General features: G+C 33.5%; 2 protein-coding genes and 1 long non-coding RNA gene across 6 annotated transcripts in view; 2 read left to right on the top strand and 1 right to left on the bottom strand.

The window, feature by feature from the left end:
• Nucleotides 1-23: 23 nt before the first annotated feature.
• On the top strand, nt 24-12359 carry slc26a4 (solute carrier family 26 member 4). Its single transcript, XM_051107543.1, is given in 22 exon segments — nt 24-118; nt 237-412; nt 900-1042; nt 1128-1238; nt 2242-2444; nt 2546-2710; nt 3065-3217; nt 3355-3437; nt 3728-3875; nt 6827-6940; nt 7051-7128; nt 7231-7326; nt 7551-7657; nt 8253-8322; nt 9280-9372; nt 9474-9498; nt 9501-9568; nt 9701-9925; nt 10142-10196; nt 10328-10473; nt 11797-11880; nt 11985-12359. Coding segments are annotated over 21 exon segments (2328 nt in total). The 5' UTR covers nt 24-118; nt 237-275; the 3' UTR covers nt 12009-12359.
• On the bottom strand, nt 9900-17390 carry LOC127163957 (uncharacterized). 2 transcript variants are annotated; one of them, XR_007827562.1, is made up of 3 exons: nt 17133-17390; nt 10316-10465; nt 9900-10024 (listed from the first exon to the last, which is right to left on the bottom strand). It is a non-coding gene; the product is annotated as an uncharacterized LOC127163957 (long non-coding RNA). The 2 variants fall into 2 exon arrangements; XR_007827563.1 differs by having other exon boundaries at nt 10316-10441.
• Nucleotides 12922-22574, top strand: part of slc26a3.2 (solute carrier family 26 member 3, tandem duplicate 2) — a 20337-nt gene continuing 10684 nt past the window's right edge. The window contains exons 1-6 of one of the 3 annotated variants that reach the window (XM_051107544.1): nt 12922-13056; nt 18114-18279; nt 19346-19485; nt 20098-20208; nt 22124-22284; nt 22372-22536. In XM_051107544.1, coding sequence (XP_050963501.1) covers nt 18149-18279; nt 19346-19485; nt 20098-20208; nt 22124-22284; nt 22372-22536 — 708 coding nt within the window. In that variant the 5' untranslated portion in view covers nt 12922-13056; nt 18114-18148. Of the gene's footprint in view, nt 13066-15566; nt 15641-18113; nt 18280-19345; nt 19486-20097; nt 20209-22123; nt 22285-22371; nt 22537-22574 lie in introns of those variants that run through there. The other 2 variants (XM_051107546.1, XM_051107545.1) reach the window with 2 other exon arrangements.

Genomic DNA, 22574 nt, shown 5'->3' with positions numbered 1-22574 from the left:
TTTTGGTCTGTTCGATCAGATTGTTCTGACACAGCGGAGGCGAGACCCTCTGAGTGTTCGTTTATCTGGACTAGACATCCTAGAAAAAGAGAGAAAGAGAATGAAGTGGTGACAGCAGGTAGAAAATCTACAATCAGACTAATTTATATATAACCCAAGGTGTACTTATATTTTCACTGGTGACAGCAAATCCAAATGAATCTAAAATCTAATCTGCTTTTCTTTTTTTCTACCAGATACAACACACAAATAGTTTTTGCAGACAAACAGTCAATATGATGGACGAGTGTTTTCATGAAGACGATTACCACGTGTCACGACGTATCTACTCCAACCAGGTCTTTGATCAGGTTCATGAGACACAAACCCAAGAAATCCCCAATTTAAGAGAACGGCTGAGTAGAACCTGTGGGTGAGTACATGACAAGCTTCATATGTCGTATGTGACCCTGGACCACAAAACCAGTCATAACCAGTCATAATGATATTTTTTTTTTTATTTATACGTCATGCTGAATAAATAAGCTTTTTATTGATTTATGATTTGTTAGGATAGGACAATATTTGGCCTATCTTGAAAATCTGGAATCTGAGGGTGCAAAAAAACAAAAAAAAAAAACGAAATACTGAGAAAATCGCCTTTAAATTTGTCCAGATGAAGTTCTTAGCAATGCATATTACTAATCAAAAATTAAGTTTTGATATATTTATAGTAGGAAATGTACAAAATATTTTCATGGAATATGATCTTAATATCCTAATGATTTTTAACCCATACAATGTATTGTTGGCAGTTGCTACAAATATACCTGTGCTACTTACGACTGGTTTTGTGGTCCAGGGTCACATATTATCTAGTGTTTTCATCTTCATAATCATTATAAAAATGACTTTCACAGATGCACAGGTGATAAATGGGCTGTTCAGAAAATAAAGAGGCTTTTGCCAATCCTAGATTGGCTTCCTAAATACCCAGTCAAGGAATGGTTACCCGGTGATATTGTTTCTGGGGTCACCACAGGACTAGTATGCTGTTTACAAGGTAAGATGCAATCTGTGAACAAAACCCCACAGTTTAGTATTACCACGATAACACTTTAAGATCATTGTTTGAATTTGTTGTACAGGTGTTGCGTATGCATTGCTGGCTTCTGTTGCACCAGTCTATGGACTCTACTCTGCATTTTTTCCAATTCTTACATACTTTGTGCTGGGCACATCCAGACACATCTCTGTGGGTACGTCCATAGCTTTATTAATGTTTTTTAGGGTATCAAATAAGCAACACTTTAGGTGTTTCTACTGTACTTCTTACTGCATGCATACTACTTTATGTAAAGCAATATGTATTATGGTATGTAACGGTAAATGCAAGTTTTATTCTGTAAAAATTACATGCAGTTATCATCTTGCATATTGTTATTCTATCATTGAATCCAATTTTATGTAGAAAATGTTTGATTGTTAGAAATGCATTTAAATAATGATACAAGAAAAAGAAAATGATACAGTATTATATGTGTGACTCAGTATACAAATGCGTGACTCTCACGGGTATATTTGTAGCAATAGCCAACAATACATTGTATGGGTCAAAATTATCTTTTTTTTTTTTTATGCCATTCGGATTAAGATCATGTTCTGTGAAGACATTTAGTTACACTGTAAAAAAAAAAAAAGTTAACTTAAAAAAAAAGTTGTTACAAATTTTAAAAAAGTAAGTGTTCATGCTGCCTTAAAATTTTAGGTTTAGTCAACATGAAATGTTAAGTTGTGCTACATAAAAACATTGATATTTGAGTTGAGTAAACCTAAAATTTTAAGGCAGCATGAACACTTACTTTTTTAAGTTGAAACAACTTTTGTTTTTGTTTTTTTACAGTGTAGTTTCCTACCGTAAATATATCAAAACTTAATTTTTGATTGGTAATATGCATTGCTAAGAACTTCATTTGGACAATTTTAAAGGCAATTTTCTCAATATTTTATTTTTTTGCACCTTCATATTTCAGATTTTAAATAGATGTATCTCAGCCCAATACTGTCATATCGTAACAGACCACACATCAATGATGATGTATGAGTCTAAATTTTAATAAAATTATTATGACTAGTTTTGTGGTCCAGGGTCACATATAGCAATCCATGCAATTATTTTATGCATATAGAAAATGCCTTAATATTGAATAAATATGTAACACTTTCTTCTTGTTCTCTTATTTGTCTCTATATCTCATTTAGGTCCATTCCCTGTCACCTGTCTAATGGTGGGCTCTGTAGTTTTGACCTTAGCTCCCGACGAGCACTTTCTGCATTCAGTGAACATCACAGGTGCAAATGACACACTGACAGATGAAAGGTTATTGGAGGTTGATGTAGAGGCCAGAGAGGCCCAGAGAATCCTGGTGGCTTGTACCATGACGGTGCTGGTTGGATTATTCCAGGTAAAGTCACAACTGTCAGAATCAAAACCTGTGATAAAGATTAAACAAATAAGTTACACATTTCATTATTGTAATATTTCATGTGTTTTACTTAATCTCAGGTGGCTATGGGGCTGATGCAGGTGGGATTTCTGGTCAGGTATCTCTCAGACCCGCTGGTAGGCGGCTTCACTACTGCTGCAGCCTTTCATGTCTTCATATCTCAGATTAAAACCATCCTGTCTGTTCCTATACACAACCATAATGGATTCTTCTCCATTGCTTATGTGAGTCTCTGAAATCATTAATGACTTTAAAAACAATATCTCTGACTAATGACTTTAAAAACCTATCTCAGCCTATAGAACTTACTATAATGTGTGTGTAACTATTTTTTCACTAGTGTTCTTAAAAAAAAAATATATACATATATATATATATATATATATATATATACTAGTGTATTTTTACCTTTTATATATTATATTTTATTTATACATTTATCACTATATTATTTATATTTATTTATACGTGTTTTTAATATAATAAAAAAATAAATACATTTTAATTAAATCTATATATTATTATTATTATTATTATTATTATTTTACAAAGTTTTTTTTTTTTTTTTCCACTTCTAGACTCTCATTGATGTAGGTAGGAACATCAACCAAACAAACATCGCCGACCTGATTGCTGGATTATTAACAATCTTCATTGTTATGACTGTGAAAGAGATCAACACCAAATTTCAGCATAAAATCCCAGTGCCGATTCCCATAGAAGTGATTGTGGTATGTACAGTTTTCCCACAATTCTTCCATACTGTCTTAAAAAAACAAACTAAGCCTCTAAGGCCGCAAGTCTCTGACATTTGATGATTTTTTAAAAATAACAACTGTCATTACCTTTCACTCTTTCGAACTGACAGACAGTGATAGCTTCCGCAATCTCTCATGTGATGGACCTAAATTCCCAGTACGGCGCCAGCATTGTCCACAGCCTCCCCAGGGGGTAAGAGCACTTCCTGTGGCATTTCCTGCTTCCTGATGAGGGCTGGGTGCACACTGAGTCCCTTTATATTGACACACTATTATTACTGTCCCTGTAATGATGACAAATTCAACAGAAATGTTATCCCTAGAACAATGACACTGACTGACAGTTTAAAAGTCTTGTCCAATAATAACATAACACAGTGTTATGTTAAATACAATAGCAGACAACTGAACCTGCACACGTCAGAGACCGACTCACCAGTGTGCGAATCTACAGTAACTATACGCCTTTCTGTGTTTCCACAGGTTTGCACCGCCACAAACACCAAATATAACTCTTATTGGAAATATTTTGGGCTCTAGTTTTTCCACAGCAGTGGTTGGTTATGCAGTAGCAGTCTCAGTGGCAAAAGTCTATGCGGCAAAACATGATTACACAGTTGATGGCAACCAGGTAAAATGAACAAAAAACTGTGAATGTGTGTCTGACACTGCAAATATTGTGTGCTTTAGTACAAAGGCTAAATTGGCGTAGTAAAATAAATAACACCTACACTCTTTGTGCTGTACACAGTGCGTTTTGTGCTTTGCATGTGGCAAACCAGCTGAGAACTACAGCTTTAGTTGGTTTCTTGCAAGAATTGTGGGTGCCATTAACAAGAAAATGAGCAAGGGTGCTCATTTTAGTGTGAAGTATTTTTCATGTATAATAAGGGTCAGATTAGCACTCTCCCACAGAGGGAAGAACTACAGTAACCTGAGGGAGAGCCAGAAAGAACTAGTTGGCCTTTTAAGGTCACTTTCACCTGCCAGAACATAACGAATTTGAGTTTGTAACAGCAGCTGTTATCTTTTGTAAACCAGGCAGTGCAGCATGGAGTTTACGGGCACAGCTACAGTTTTGTTTTGTTTTAACAAAACAAATCCTTAAATTCAGGTTAAATTCTGCTTAAGGTTTTATTCAAAATGTACTTGCATATTGATTTGTGATTGGTCTTAGTTGCAGAGCTTTAGGGGACAGCTACATTTGTTTAATTTAGTTTGGTTTGGTTTGGTTTTGATTAGTTTCGTTTAGTTTCATTTTACATTCGTTTCGCATTGTGTTTCGTGTTTTGTTTCATTTTGTTTCTTGTTTGTTTTGTTTTACCTTCTTTTGTTAGCACGTTAAACTAAATTTAAAGTTTCTGCCACTGAATACAAAATTAAAAAAAGGTAATTGCGACTTTTTATCTGACAAATCTGACTCTTGTTTTTGCAATTGTTTAGTTAGTTACTCTTACTTACATTTTGCAAAAGTTTACATCGCGCAATTCTGACTTTTTTCTCAGAATTGTAATATATAAACTCTCAAATCTGACTTTTTTCCTAAGAATTGCATGATATAAACTCGCAATTGTGAGTTATAAAGTGAGTTATAAAAGAAATAGTCACAAATTTTGAGAAATAAAGTCAGAATTGTGAGACGTAAATTCTCAAATCTGATTTCTTTCTAAGAATTGCGTGATATAAACTCGCAATTGTGTTATAAGGTCAAAATTGCAAGACAATCTCACAATTCTGAGAAACAGTTACAAATTTTGAGAAATAAAGTCAGAATTGTGAGACGTAAATTCTCAAATCTGATTTTTTTTCTAAGAATTACGTGATATAAACTCTTTTACATGACAAACTCACAATAGTGAATTATAAAGTCAGAATTGCGAGACAATCTTGCAATTCTGAGAAATAGTCACAAATTTTCAGTGATAAAGTCAGAATTGTAAGATGTAAACTCTCAAATCTGATTTTTTTTTCTAAGAATTGTGTGATATAAACTCGCAATTGTGAGTTATAAGGTCAGAATTGCAAGACAATCTCACAATTCTGAGAAATAGTCACAAATTTTGAGAAATAAAGTCAGAATTGTGAGACGTAAATTCGCAAATCTGACTTTTTTTCTAAGAATTACATGATATAAACTCTTTTACATGACATAAACTCGCAATTGTGAGTTATAAAGTCAGAATTGTAAGACAATCTTGCAATTCTGAGAAATAGTCACAAATTTTCAGTAATAAAGTCAGAATTGTAAGATGTAAACTCTCAAATCTGATTTTTTTTTTCTAAGAATTGTGTGATATAAACTCGCAATTGTGAGTTATAAGGTCAGAATTGCAAGACAATTCTGAGAAATAGTCACAAATTTTGAGAAATAAAATCAGAATTGCGAGATATAAACTCACAAATCTGAGAAAAAATTCATAAAAATTGTATGTTTCAAAGTTCAGTTTATATCTTGCAATTCTGACTTTATTTCTTGTAATTGCAAGTTTATATTACGCAATTCTGAGGAAAAAAGTCAGAAATGTGAGTTTATATCTTGCAATTCTGACTTTATAACTCGCAATTGCAGGTTTATATCTCACAATTCTGAGAAAAAAAAATCAGAACTGTCAGATAAGAAGTCGCAATAACCTTTTTGTTTTTTATTCAGTGGTGGAAATTGGCTTCCATACAAAACAAATCATTAAAGATTCTAACATTTATTTGCATAACGATTCATGAGGTTTACTTCTTGCGATTGCAAGTTTATATCACGCAATTCTGAGGAAAAAAGTCAGAAATGTTAGTTTATATCTTGCAATTCTGACTTTATAACTCGCAATGCACCGAAATAGTCATTGTTTATATCTCGCAATTCTGACTTTATAGCTCGCAATTGCAGGTTTATATCTCACAATTCTGGGAAAAAAAGTCAGAACTGTCAGATAAAAAGTCACAATAACCTTTTTGTTTTTTATTCAGTGGTGGAAATTGGCTTCCATACAAAACAAATCATTAAAGATTCTAACATTTATTTGCATAATGATTCATGAGGTATAAGGTCACTTTCACCTTCCGAAGCCACGTGAGAATGTGAGTTTACAACAACGGGTGATATTAGTAAGTATATGCATTATATAAACCATGCAGTGCATTACACAGTTTTAGGGCACAGCTACATTTTTGTTTTGTTTTGTGAGCACTGTAAACACAACACAAGATGTTCAAAGATTTAGGTTTGGGGTTTGATCTTCAAATCAAGGATTATTTTTGTGATTTCTGCATTGTTGGTGTTTAACTGATACTTTTAAGCTCATTTTCACCTGCCAAAACAAAACGAGTTTGAGTTTGCAACAGCAGCTGATATCATTTCTAAACCCGGCAGTGCAGCGCAGAGCATTAGGGCACAGTTACATTTGTTTTCTTTTGTTAGCACTGCAATTTTATTCACATAGCGACTTTTTATTGGTCTTCACATTTTTTTTTGTTGTTGTCGTTGCTGTTGTTCAGTAGATACTTTAAGTAAGTGCATTGCTTGTGTTTAATTGCTACAGATTAATTATAAATGGCCTGATCTGGTTTATTGCACTTTTATTCCATTAGGAGCTGATAGCGTTTGGCGTCAGCAACATTTTCGGAGGCTGTTTCTCAAGCTTTGTGGCCAGCACTGCGTTGTCACGAACAGCAGTACAAGAAAGCACTGGGGGAAAGAGTCAGGTAAAATGCACACGTTTTAACTCCAGCGCTGTCACATGTGTGTGTGTGTGTGTGTGTGTTTGTTTAAACAGTACTCCCTGTTTAACTATTCCCACCTCTTACTGTCACAGGTCGCTGGTATCATCTCAGCTCTGATGGTGATGATAGTGATTTTGGCCCTTGGGCCATTTCTTCAGCCTCTGCAGAAGGTGCAGTGTATTATTTTAATAGAGAAAACGACCCATTTGCATCTTAAAGTCAAGTACACTTCATGCAACTCTTCCTCTTCCTCATTCTTCTCTGTCCTACAGTCAGTGCTGGCTGGCATTGTCATAGCCAACCTGAAGGGCATGTTCATGCAGATCTCTGAAGTGCCTGTACTCTGGAGACAGAACAGAACAGACTGTGTAAGTGCCATCACAAGCCTGATAAATGACCAGAATGAGATGAGTACTGTCAGAAAAACAGTTAACAAAACAAGATAAGCTGTAACATCATAACAATTAATTAGCGTTGCTCTGATTACATTGAGCAAATGCAATCATGTGAACCATTTTATTTGTACAAAATGATTATACTTGCAGTTTGTGTTTGTTGAAATGAGTGCATATGAATCCTTTTCCTTCTGCAGCTCATCTGGATAGCTACGTGCCTGGCATCTATTGTACTGGGTTTAGATGTGGGTCTGCTGGCTGGTCTGGTATTTGAGATGGGCACAGTGGTGGTCAGAACACAGTTGTAAGTAGCACAGACTTAAGGATATTAAAGCAAGCTTAAGCTTAAAGTACAGATAACTGGTTACAATTTTATTTGACAAAGCAAATAAAATCTTTTTGTTTGTTAGTTTGTTATATTTGTTGAGAAATGTGACAACTGCTCATTGATATCTAGGGCCGTCAAACGATTAATCGCGATTAATCACATTCAAAATAAAAGTTTAAGTTTGCCTAATATATGTGTGTACTGTGTATATTATTTATATATAAAATAAATTATATAAAAATTATAGTACATACATATACTTGTAAATATTTATATATACATAATAATTACACACAGTACACACATATATATTAGGCAAACTCAAACTATTATTTTGTTTTCGATTAATCGCGATTAATCGTTTGACAGCCCTAACTCAAACTATGAGTTTAAATATCATTAATGACAAGGGCATTATTATAAGAATAATCACTGTGTTATTAAACAGCAGTTTCAAAATGTAAATTAATTTTGAAAAATAAATAATGGTGAATTTTGTTTTTAAAGACATGTATTTTAAGTTTAAACTTTATTAATAATACATCGGTTTCTCTTATTTCATTGCATTCAGCCCTTCTTGTGCCACCCTTGGAAATGTCCCAAATACTGATATCTACAAAAACATGAAAGACTACAAAAACGTAAGATTTTCAAGCTGTTGTTAATCAGTAACTGCTACATTTCACATATATACACTACCAGTCAAAAGTTTTTGAACAGTAAGATTTTTAATGTTTTTAAAGAATTCTTTTGCTCATTTGCTCACCAAGCCTGCATTTATTTTATCTAAAATACAGCAAAAGCAGTAATATTGTGAAATATTTTTACTATTTAAAATAACTGCTTTCTATTTGTATATATTTTAAAATGTAATGTATTCCTGTGATTTCAAAGCTAAATTTTTAGCATCATTACTCCAGTCACGTGATCCTTCAGAAATCATTGTAATATTCTGATATGCTGTTCAAAAAAACATTTATTATTATTATTATGTTAAAAACAGCTGCGTTGATTTTTTTTCAGGTTTCTTTGATGAATAGAAAGTTCAGAAGAACAGCATTTATATGAAAAAGAAATCTTTTGTAACATTATAAATGTCACAATTTAAAGCATCCTTGCTATATAAAAGTATAAAAAATACTTTCTAAAATTAATGAAAGTATTAATTTTCTATAATTTTTTTTTAAATAACTCCATGCTTCTGAATGGTATTGTGTATAATGTTGCAAGAGCTTTTTATTTCGGATAAATGCTGATCTTTGGATCTTTCTATTCAATAGTCAGCATATTATCATGATTTCTGAAGGATCATGTGACTCTGAAGAATTTAGCTTTGATCAGGGGAATAAATTATATTGCAATATATATTTAAATAGCAGTTATTGTAAATAGTAAAAATATTGTACTGTTTTTGCTGTATTTTAGATCAAATAAATGCATGCTTGTTGGGCAAAACAGACTTCTTTAAAAAACATTACAAATCTTGCTGTTTAAAAACTTTTGACTGGTAGTGTAATATTCATTCATTTATATTTATATATTAGAGTGTGTGTTTTTTTTTTAATCTAAATTAACAAGGTATTTTCCAAAACTTCCAGATTAATGAAATTCCTGGGATAAAGATTTTCAAATGCAACTCACCCATATACTTTGCAAATATTGATTACTTCAAAGAAAAGTTGAGAGATGAGGTGAGTTTACTTTGCTTTAATTCTAAATTCTAAAATGATAAACTATATGATATACGGTTTGAAAAAATATGGTGTGGTGTAATGCTTAGTAATTCTTACAGGTGGGGTTTGATGCAGTGCGGGTATTCAAAAAAGAAATAAAGCTTTGAAGAAGATTCACAAACTCATCAAAAAAGGAAAACTACAAGCTACAGAGGTACATTGTGCACAACAGCCTGGCAATGTATTTGTAAATCTTTCTGCAATGCTTTTCAAGAACAAACTTTATCACCAACCTGAGTTTATGACACCACACTCTGGTCTTTTCCATATCTGGCGCCCTATACAGGATGGTTTGGTGCCAGTGGCCTCACTGGGAGTTGAAAACAAAGCCTTTGAAAAAGAGCTGGAGGAAGTGGCATCTCAGCCAGACTCAGAGGTGAAGGTTGAGGTAGACTGGACTTCGGAGCTGCCTGTCAGTGTTTCGGTACCCAGGGTCCATATTCACAGCCTCGTGGTGGACTTCTCTGCAGTCTCATTCCTGGACGTGGTAGCAGCCAAGTCCCTCAAACTGGTGCGTTATCTTTATTGCTCTTTGTTGAGTCATTGTTTCACTGCAATAACGCATGACCACAATATCATGTTGACCTTCATGTCGTTCCAAATCTGTCTTCTGCAGAACACAAAAGACAACATTTTGGATAAAGACTTTCATTGTACAAACTTGAATTGATGTGAGGCTGAGTAAATAATAAGTAGTAACTAATTTGTCATTTTCACATCTTCACAGGTCGTGAAGGAATTCATGCGAATTGGGGTTAGCGTCTACATCGCAGGCTGTGATGGTATGACCTGACGGTATATCAGTATGTTGGTATAAGCTGTCGCTATAAACTCCAGCCTGATAATGGCACCACTTATCAGTTATACATGAGTTATGATACAGTGAATAATCTAAAGGGACCTTATATCACAGGTGAGCTTGTCAGGAAAATGGAGGCCCTGTCCTTCTTTGATGAGGAGGTAACCAGAGACATTCTCTTCCTCTCAGTCCACGACGCCATTCTCTTCATCCAGCTGGAAACCTCCACTGGAAATGAAGAGGATCCATTAGCTGAGAAGGTAAAATTAATAGATTAACAGGGGAGACTGAATATTACAGTAAAAATATTTTTCTGTACAAAGGACATGGTGAATAGTAGAGTTCACGCAGATCTTCTGTGAGTCAGTCGTCTCATAATGAAGCATCTCAATGATAACAAATTTGGGAGGTGACTGATAAAATTCTTGTTGGTTTATTGAGCCAGATAATCTGGGGGACTGTAAATCCTGATAAACAAAGATCCAAGATAAACAAGATACAATAAAATGAATGTTTCGGCACATGCTGATGCATTAAGTGGCCAGTTGTAATATTATGCAACACAATAGATATCATGGATTTTGTTCAGAACGGAATACTACTGTACTATTGAACGGCATACTGTGCAGTATATATAATTCATAGTGAATTAACCCACTTTCTGACATTCAGCAGCCCAATTTATGCAAATTCACCATACTATTTTTTTAACTACTAATACATACATTTTAGTTTCGTTTTGACAGCAAGGACGAACTGAACTGATAATAAATGACAGTAAAGACATTTGTAGATTGCTTTAATCTAAGCTGTTTATCTAAAAATCTATCAAGGTTTCTACATAAATATCAAGCAGCAATGTTTTTTAACATTGATAATATGAAATGTTTCTTGGGCACCAATTATACTGATGCTCCAGAAGGAAACATGGCATTGAGAGCCGGGGGGTGAAAACTTTTTGAATTTGAAGATCAGGGTAAATTTAACTTATTTTGTTTCTGGGAAACATGTAACTATCTTCTGTAGCCTCTGAAGGGCAGTACTAAATGAAAAATATATATATTTAGGCAAAATAAGAAAAAAAGTACAAATCTCCATTCTGTTCAAAAGTTTTCACCCTCCCAATGCATCGTTTTTCCTTCTGGAGCATCAGTGAACGTTTGAACCTTTTGTAATAATTGCATATGAGTCTCTCAGTTGTCCTCAGTGTCAAAAGATGGATCTCAAAATCATACAGTCATTTTTGGAAAGGGTTCAAATACTCAAAAAGGCTGAAAAACCAAAAAATTTGTGGGACTTTAAGGACTTTTTTTAAAAGAAAAGCAGACAGTTTAACTATTCAAAGTATTAAGAATCAAGCATATGTAAACTTTTGAACCGGGTCATTTTTGTAAACTCAACTACTATTTTCTCTTGTGGACTAAATGTAAACGTCTTTTATGCGAACTATCTTATTAATTTCAGCACTAAATAAACAATAACATGCATTTTGTATGATCCCACTTATTTTATTGGTAAAATAATTAGCATTTTTAATGATTATGAAAGGGGGATATGTATTTATTTATTTAATCTGTGTTTAGATTTCACAGTTGCAAGACGACAAACAGCCACTTCCATTTACTGAAGATGAAGACCTGATTGAGACCTATGACAACCAGCACTTGGTGAGCATCTCGTATGATTTTATTTTATGGCTTCGGTTAATTTAATCTTATCAGACAATATAAATCAACAAGCTATCAAACAAGTGTTTCTCTTTCATGTCTAGGCTATTTATGGACTTTCAAACTGAGGAAACAAATACTTTTGTTAAGAATCACTTGGAAAGACAGTGATTGCCTTCCAATTCATTTGCTGATAGTAGGTCAGGACATGACCTGGGATGACTGAAAGTGGAGCTGTGATCTGAAGTGGAAAAATCACACCAAATGGAAAAGTTAAAAAGCAGGTGGTGCTTTCATTTTTACAGCCTCGTTTTTGAGGCAAATACAAGATACGAATGCCAGGATGTTGATCTTGTGGACGCCTGCCCTGTTTATCAGTATCAAGGTTATTTTTGATAGACGAACACGTTAAATCTGTGTTTCTTGTTAAGAACTGTTTACTGAAGAGGAATGTGATATGTGGAAATAAATCAGATGAGAAATAGTTGTAATATGTTGTGGTGTGTCTGTGTGTTTCATCAGTCTGCTGACCTTGATTTGTTCTTAGATTGGATATCGCTATAGCCAGAAACTAGTAATGTCAATCTGAAAGAGTCAAGCATACTTACATATTTCCCATCACAAATCGAAATTGGAGTGGAGCACATCAAACGGTTTATCACTTTTTAATAAACCAACAGCCTTTCATTTATAAAATGTGAATTTTAATTTGCTATTATTGTTGCTAGTCAGAAGCAGGTGGTATTAGGAGTAAGATCTAATTGGGCAAAAAATCTTGAAAATATTTTTCTGTCCATTCTCTTGGACAAATAAAGACTAAAGTTTAAATGCCCAAAATGAATTTGTTCAGCATTTATGAGTGCATGACCTCGAGGAAACAGACATTGACTAAATGGCACAAGTTCAATTGCAATAAACAGTGGTAAACATGAGGAAACTTGACCTTGATCTATATAGAAAAGAAAATCCACAGAAAAACACAGAAGGGAGGTGGGTTTAACTTGTGGTTTGCCCAAGATAAAAGGGATTACAAGCGAAACAAAAAAATCACTTCTGCTGACTTTCCTGCGTTGTTCTACTAGGAGGCCTTTTGTGCACTTAAAACATTTAGCAACTAACTGAGCACCCACAAACAATCGTGCCTGATCCCTGACCACTGTCCCTGGATTTACTAAGGTACGTTAGGTAACGTATTTATTACGTTTTTCTTTTCTCTGATTTTTAGCATTAGTTTTCTAAGAGATTAACACCAGATTTAGGCTTACGCCAAAACAGCAGTTCACTTTAATGTCAATGACACACCTTTGCTAATAAATATATGACTAATTAAATGTTAATTGAGATTTGTGTTGTAATATGTGTCAGAGTGACAGCAGTGAAAGTTAAAATAAATTGATTAATTGCCGCGGTGAGGATTGACGTCTTATCTGCAAAGATCGCACATTGATCGTCTTGATAGTTATTATGGCTGTCGGTGTAAAGTCAATGCTGTAAAAAACTGTTTAGTGTACTGATACATAATGATATACATTTCCCCTAAGTGATGACACGTAGATTATCTAATGATAACGATACAAGGCCAAAATCATGATATAGTAGAAAACGTATAGAAAATATGTCATATCTATATTAAGTAAATATTATTAAAACAGTACTATAAAAATGTACATGACTGCTGCTACTGTGTCTAATGCATGAATGAATTTAACAGTGGTCTTCAAGAGCCTGAAAACCATAATGATTCTCATTATTACTGTATTTCAAATAAATTCAGCCTTGGTTTAAAATAAAAAAATGGAATAATCTTACCCCAAACTTATGAACGGTAATGTACATTGCATTTATATTAGTTATCCTAGTTATCATTTATAGCTTAAAGTCTGTATGTGGTCAACAAGCATGTTGATGGAAAATATGTGTTTGATATCTTAAGTTATATTCTATCATGTCAGTTTACTGATAAAAAACAGTTGCACATCAGCTCATCTGTGCAGTTATCTGAAATAGTATTTGCACTGTTTCCCAGTGTAACAGATACATCTCAAATCTCTTCTATCAAAGAGCTGCCAGTTTTGATACGAGCTACTGGACCTGAAGAAAACAGAAGCATAAATTAATTTGATGATAAAAGCCGCAGGTTCAGATGTAAGAGAAGGGCTGGATCTACTCAGTCGCAAATTTGATTAAAGGACATGGTGTCCAAATATTTACTTCTGGAGACAAAATAAACTATACAAGCAGCAAACCGCAACTAAAATATAAAAATCAGCGTTAAACATTTATAACTGGATTATGTAATTTGCAACTGTATTATATAATGCTAATATACAATCTATTTTGAGCAATTCAAATTTGTTTCTTAATGAAAAACATACTCATAAAACTACAGGTTTGTTTTTACTATATATATATATATATATATATATATATATATATATATATATATATATATATATATAGTAGTCAACATTTGAAGTGGACCAAAAAAGTTCATTATTGTTGTCCTAAGACAAGAAGGGGTATTGTTTTAGCTTTAGGATCAAAAAAAAAAAAAAAAATATATATATATATATATATATAATTCTTTATAAAATTCAAAATTATAAAGTAATGAATACTTTTTCACATTTTCACAATATTTAAAATTAAATGCAGGTGACTGACTGTTTACAACCTAACTTGTCTAATGCATTTATATATTTTTTTTTTTTATTGAATTACTAATATTACACAAAAAGTGTACGCTCACACACACCCGTACCAAAAATTTCTGAATAACAAAAAAACCCTAGTGATACATAAATGAACGTGACATCACTAATCATACACAGTTAAGGATTTGTGAGTAATTTGGTCAAATGAAAAGAATTTTTAAAAGGATGACACAACGTTTTTCAGAGAATTACAAAAATAAACTTCAAATGTTCGCCATTTCTAATGCTATTTCACAATTATATTGAACTGTGCCGCTTTTCCGACATTGTTTCCTAATACAACATAAGGAGATCAGGTTGGGTAACAGGAAGTTTGGTTGTACAAACTGTTTTTATCAGGTGTACTGTATGTCACTGTGACGTACTAAAAATATTATCATTATTAGCCTAGCTACATCATAACCTTACTCAACACACAATTCAGTACGTTCCTTATTGCTTTCGTAAAAAGGTTAATGACAAACATTTATTATAATATAAATTCATTAAGCATCAGACTATGACATGTAAACAATAATAGAACATCATTCTGTAGACGCAGCACAAACAGTAACTAGGTGAGAAGGTGTTTTACGTCATAAATGATAATATACATTAATTACTTGAGAACAATCAAAATGCCGTTTTGTCCAGTCAGCATCCTGACTAAAACTAAAACTAACGTCAATAAAAAAAGTTGTCATATCCAACATTTTTTATTTTTAATTAAACATTTTAAATGAACTACATTCAAGCTAACCTGTTACGCATTTAATATCTGCAATATCAAAAGGATTTGTCTTCCGAGGTATGAGAGGATTAAAGGAGGTAATGGATAAGCAGTTGGCTTTTGCCAGGTTTTTATCAGAAAGAACAATGGTCATGGATAAGGCGGAGATGTGGCTGGTAATGTAAAGAAGGTATCGTAATAACTGTTAATAATTACAGACATGATAAGTTTAGCAATTTATAAATGGGCATGGTCTTAACAATCTCAGACAGACCACTGCAACTTAGGAAGCAAACAGGGACAGTGAATTGGAAATATTTGATACATCACTGAACAGGTAGGATTATAATATTGCAAACATGCACGTTCAAAAGTCTGGGGTTCATAATTTTTTTTTTCTGTGTATTTGAAATAAGTGTATTAGGTGCACCATGGCTACATATTTCAAAAATACAGTTACTGTGAAATAATTTTGTAATTTAAAAAATAACAGTTTTCTTTTTTAATAAGTATGTCTATGTGTGTAAATGTTTATATGTATATATGTGTAGTTTACACACACACACACACACACACACATATATATATATAGATAGATAGATATAGATAGATATAGATATATATTTTTTTACAACACATTTACCATATGTACATTCACACTTACAACAATGCGTAAAAACATCACCTGATTTTTTCTCATTGGTCTGAACAAAAAACATCAGATGTGCTGACTGAGAATGCAAATTCAGTCTCCACCAGCAGAATGCAGAAGGCGCTTTTGGAGCAGCAAAACTAGTAGTTTTCTTGGTAGCGACTGTAATCAAAGCAGTGCTGCGCTCACAAACGCTGATCTACCCCTAAATCTACCCATCACTGGGGTCTACACTCTTAAAAATACAGGTGCTTCACGATTCCACCTATTTTGTCTAAATGGTTCCATAAAGAACCTTGAACATCTGAAGAACATCTCTGTTCCACAAAAGGTTCTTTGCGGCGAAAGATAGTTCTTTAAAAAACCTTTGACTGAATGGCACCTTTATTTTTAAAGGGGTGCTATTATGCTTTTTCACTTTTTGAATTTTAGTCATTGTGTGTTGTGGATCTTTGGGCACAAAAAAAGATCTACAAAGTTACAAATCTCAAAGTCCACTCCAAAGGGAGATATTTCGTTTTTAAAAAATCTCTTTCCAAGAACTACAACGAACGGCTCCTTTGGACTACAGCGTTTGTTTTCCGCATGCAATGAAGTCACAATCTCGCCTACGGAAATTTGAATTGTTGGGGGGGGGGTGCAGGTGCAGGGATGAGGTGGGGGATTAGCTAAACTTTAGTGATGCAGCGCTGAGAGCCGCTTCAGCATTGACTAGAGCGGCCGCTTCAGAGCAGTAGTGCGCCGCAGACGTGTGCAGTACAGGGGGTCGAAACACATGCCGAAGCCACGACCTACTCCGGTTGCGCGTCGGAGCCGTAACGCGCTGCAGATGTGTGCAGTGTGTGGCAAGAAATTCATTCATCATACAGGGTAGATATCTTCACTTATAACACGAGTGTTTTTTTAAAATGCATAAACTTGCACTAGAATAGGCTAGGCTGATCAGTGATAATGTTCTTTGATAATGTTAGGCTGCTTTTAGCCTTATGCTGGAGCTGGTTTCGGGCAATGAAACTAAGTATGTAAAATAATGAAATAAATTAGCATGATAATATCATGTATCTGCGATCTCGCAGGCTGAGGATGGGACTCAGCACTACACTATTTACTCACCCTCCATGCATCCAAGGTGTATATGACAAAATTGTATGAATTAGCCACCTCGTAAAATACGTACGAATTGGTCGTGAGATAGCGTTGAGTGGTCTCACCCCGTGCCTCTTCTTTCCCACGCGCAACCTCATGGTAAACACTCCTGAGGTAAATGAAGTAAAATAAAAGACTTAGTTTCAACTATTAATAAAATACAATATGCAAATTTGACATTTATCACCATAACCATGCATAAATACTTTACTTTGTATAATAACAACAAAATTTATGAATACTCAAATGCATGAATCCCTCCATTGCAGAGCCTTGATTTAAAGGCAAAAACTAGGGCTGTGAGATAAATCGCATCCGATTGTCAGGCGCGTTAGTCAGTAAAGCCGGTACTTTGATTAGTAGTAAATCTCCATCACGTCTGTTCAGCTGGAGCGGCAATTAATACACAGAGCCGCAAATCACTGACAAGCTACACAAAATCGCGCTCATGATCGAATGCGATTCGTCTGCGATTATGAGCGCAATTTTTGCGTAGCTTGTCAGTTATTCAGATCCGATTTATCGTGCAGCCCTAGCAAAAACTATATAGGATGTAAATAAAAAGCTAAATGCTTAATTTTACGAATAAAGTTGATGACTAGTACTGTTAAACCATCAAAGGTGCTAGCATTACAGATAAAAAAATAATAAGACTAAATGTTATGAATGACTGACCACCCACTGTAGATCATGACAACACAACTGCTGACAAAAAAACTAATTAGCATAAATATTTTGATATCCTAAATATCTTAAATTGTGGAAAATCCCATGGAAACATCTACTGATACTGTATCTTACAGATATCAGGCTAAATGTGAAGGTGGACACACACATAATATCATATGAACTCACACTGTGTAGTTGCATGATGTTTACTCATAGTAAACTCCATCTTACACAACATTTCCATATTTATCAATATAAATACAAATGCAACAGATCCAGCTTGACAGCTGCCAGAGTTGTAGCAGTTATTCATGAATTCAATTTATTTGGTTACCTCACACAGATCAGAAGGATTTTTCCCCGTTTTACTGGCGCAAAATGCTCCGACCCTTAACGCAGAGGTATTCAGTGACCAGGCCGCTCTACTCAGAAGACGCCTTTGAAGACGAACATGCAAAAGTCTGTCGGAAACACAAAGGACTCTTGGATCATGTTATACAGTATTTCACGTAAGCCTGAACTCTTAACATTTATGAAGCAGCGCAGAGAAATTCGTAATAATTAGAGGCAAGAAATTACTTTTTTTTTTTTTTTTTTATTTATTTAGCTTTTTTTTTTCCTACTATATAATGAATATATAAATACCAATCAAAAGTTTATATTTCTAATATTTTTTAAAGGTCTCTTCTGCTCACCAAGCCTGCATTTATTTGATCCAAAGTACAGCACAAACAGTAAAATGTTTAAATACTTTTACTATTTAAAATAAAATATTTTATTTGAATATCTTTAAAAATGTCAATCAATCCTGTGATCAAGGGTAAATTTTCAGCACCATTACTCCAGTCTTCAGTGTCACATGATCCTTCAGAAATAATTTGAATATGCTGATCATCAATATTTAACATTAAGTAAATTTTTTTGAAGATTCTTTGATGAATAGAAAGATCTAAAGATCAGCATTTATCTGAAATAAAAAGCTTTTAACATTATACACTATATATATGTGTGTGCGTGTGTGTGTGTATAAATTGATCAAAAGTGATGATAAAGACATTTATGTTACAAATATTTTCTATTTCAGATAAATGCTGTTTTTCTAAACTTTCTATTCATCAAAGAAACCCGAAAAAATTCTACTCAGCTGTTTTCAACAATAATAACAATAATAAATGTTTTTAACAGCAAATCAGAATATTAGAATATTAGAATATTAGAATACTAGAATAAAGTAATGATGCTAAAAATTCAGCTTTGAAATCACAATAAATTACAATTATTATAATAGTAAAAATATTTTAAAATTGTACTGTTTTTGCTGTACTTAGGATCAAATAAATGCAGGCTGGATGAGCAGAAGAGATTTCTTTAAAAAACATTAAAAAAAATCTTACAGTTCAAAAACTTTTGACAGGTGTTTGGTATATTTTATATATAGAACTATATTATTTTTAGATATAATAAAATACAAAACTACACTGACAAAAACAGATACAGCTCTCTTTAGTCAGTAATAGCACTTTATTTGCTGAGAAAATAATCTGAATTTTTAATTTTATCATCATTTGTTTGTAGTTGTACTTCTAAACGTGCAAAGAATGCTACTGTTTCTCTGCTGCCTATCATTGGATGGATGAAAATCTACTCAATCAAAGACTGGCTGTTGAATGACATTGTGTCTGGAATCAGCACTGGATTGGTTTCTGTGCTACAAGGTAAAATCGTATGAAGCTCTTATTGAAAATTACTTACCAGGAACATTCACCATATAAGCTCTTGAAACAGACTCATGCTATTAAATGAAATATGATATCAGGCCATAAGAATGTAACACAATAGTTTATCTTTATGAACTGAGTTCTGTGACTGATTTGGGTGTCTACGTAGTTTTTATGAGATAACTAATATGACAAAATGTGTCAAAATAAGTGAAAAGTGCATTTATCTATGAACTGAGTTGATGAAATCATAAACATCATTGGAAGATAGTCCAAAAAGGCAATACATATTGAGCAAAGGAAGCGTTTCAGATTAAGAAGTTGGCTGACAAATACATCAAAATTTAGTATAATTTTTCGCACATGTACAGTAAGATATCAAGAGCTTGAGATTTTCTAATTTTTTAATAAAAATCTGAACTAGTTTTACCTTATGTCATGCTCAGACTTCAAAAAAAAAAAAAAAAAAAAAGTCATTTGTGATAGCCCTGAGTTAAGATAAATATAGTGAACGGGGTGTTGATAAGGGGTATATTAATCAAATTAGATCATGATTATGTAATTGTACTACAAGGATGTGGTTAATAATTATTAGTATAATTCCTTTAGGACTAGCCTTCAGTTTGCTGGCATCCATCTCTACCTGGTATGGACTGTATGCTGCTTTTTTCCCAGTCATCATGTATTTTCTCCTGGGCACCTCACGACACATTTCTGTTGGTGAGTACACTTGTGAACAGATTACATGAATGAGACAAACAACATGGTGTCATTGACACACCAGGACTGTTGCAAAACAGTCTGAATATAACGCTATAATGCCATTAACATTTATTGTGGCACCGTCCGAATAGTGGTACGAATGAGTTTATTAGCCTCTAATTTAGATTTGGCACAGTAGTACCTCGAAGACATAATATCCTTAGCCAGCTTTTTCCACAGCTTCTGTGGCTTCTTTTGTATTTAATTGGAGAAAGATTAAAATCTCCAAAATGATCAAAACTATGTTTTAATAGAAAAAAAACTCTGACTTGCTTCATAGTCATAATAATACTAATAAATGTTATTAATAAATATATTTCTATAGTATATTTTACATACAGAATATTTTACTATAAATTTTTTATCTAATAAAATATAAGAAAAATACACTACGACAAAAGCAGATAATAGTTATTTTTTACCGAGTCACAGGACTTTATTTGCTGAGAAAAATCTATCTAAAATTATTTTTTTTTTAATAAAAGTGCAAAGAACACTGCTATTTTTCTGACCAATTTTGCTTCTGAGGTTAAATAAATACACTTTCAATTAAAAAATAAAACAATAATAATAATAGTAATATTTAATAATATACAATATTTATTTTACAGCTGAGGTCAAAAGTTTACATACACCTTGCAAAATCTGCTAAATGTTAATTATTTTACCAAAATAAGAGGGATCATACAAAATGCATGTTATTTTATTTATTTAGTACTGACTTGAAGAACACAAATTCTTTGGTTTTTCAGCATTTTTGCGCATTGAACCATTTCCGACAATGACTGTATGATTTTGAGATCCACCATTCCACACTGAGGAAAACTGAGAGACTCATATGCAACTATTACAGAAGGTTCAAATGCTCACTGATGCTCCAGAAGGAAAAACGATGCATTAAGAGCCAGGGGTGTAAACTTTTGAACAGAATGAAGATTTGACATTCTTATTTTGCCTAAATATCATATATTTTTTTTATTTAGTGCTGCCCTTCAGAAGCTACAGAAGATACTTACATGTTTCCCAGAAGACAAAATAAGCTACATTTACCCTGATCTTAAAATTCCAAAAGTTTTCAACCCCCGGCTCTTAATGCATTGTGTTTCCTTCTGGAGCATCAGTGAGCGTTTGAACCTTCTGTAATAGTCACATACGACAATTGTAAAAAACAAAAAACAAAAAACAAACATTGGATCTTAAAATCATACGGTCATTGTTGGAAAAGGGTTCAAATACACAAAAATGCTGAAAAACCAGAGAATTTGTGAGACCTGAAGGATTTTGTCCCTGTTCAGGACAAACAAGGGACTCATAAACAACAACACAGTGTTAAGAATCACTTTTGAACGGGGTCATTTTTATAAATTCAGCTATTATTTTCTCTTTTGGACTATATGTAAACATCTTTTATGAGAAATATATTATTCAGGTCAGTGCTAAATAAAAAATAACATGCATTTTTGTATGATCCCTCTTATTTTGGTCAAATAATTAACATTTTGCAGATTCTGCTAAACTTTTTACATCAACTGTATACATGTATGTGTGAAATGAAATGTTATATTATATAATCACTGCACATTATTAATATTATTACTAAAACGGGTCATCTTGGTAACATCCTCGGCCAGCTATTTTCTATTAAGTGCAGCTTCTTTTCTATTTCAGTGCAACAAGATTAAAATATCCTGACATTCAAAGAAAAAATGACAATTATAGTATTAATATATGCTTCATATGTTCAGATATGAATAATAATGCTATATATAATGTAATATTATTAATACGATTATTATTTCAACAGGTGATAGATGACAGATGACATTTAATATACTGCACATCTACTCACTATTAGTGCTGTTCTTTACACCAGGATCTTTCCCTGTATTGAGTCTCATGGTGGGGGCAGCAGTGACCAGATTGGTGCCCGATGAGGGTCCGCCTGCCAACATAACTGCTTTTGAGGGCCTGACGAAAGAAGAACAGAGAATCTTAGTGTCTGCCTCCATTTCTTTCCTAGTGGGATTATTCCAGGTACATCAACCACCCTCTAAATATAAAACTTAAAAACTGTCTGTTTTCAATCAGATCAGTGCTTATCTTCATTCTTTTTGTTTCCAGCTTGGCATGGGGCTCCTGCAGGTGGGCTTCATTGTCAAGTACCTGTCAGATACTCTAATATCCGGATTCACCACTGCAGCTGCTATTCACATCCTGGTTTCCCAGCTCAAGTTTATACTAGGACTGACTGTGCCAGGTTTCAGCGGACCACTGGCTATTATATATGTAGGTGATAAGACATTTTTTCTTGCTTAACTTGCCTA

This window comes from Labeo rohita, chromosome 4 (genome assembly GCF_022985175.1).
Source record: "Labeo rohita strain BAU-BD-2019 chromosome 4, IGBB_LRoh.1.0, whole genome shotgun sequence".
Taxonomy (NCBI): domain Eukaryota; kingdom Metazoa; phylum Chordata; class Actinopteri; order Cypriniformes; family Cyprinidae; genus Labeo; species Labeo rohita.
The sequence above is the reverse complement of the archived record's forward strand: the minus strand, read 5'-3'. Positions and strand labels throughout refer to the sequence as shown.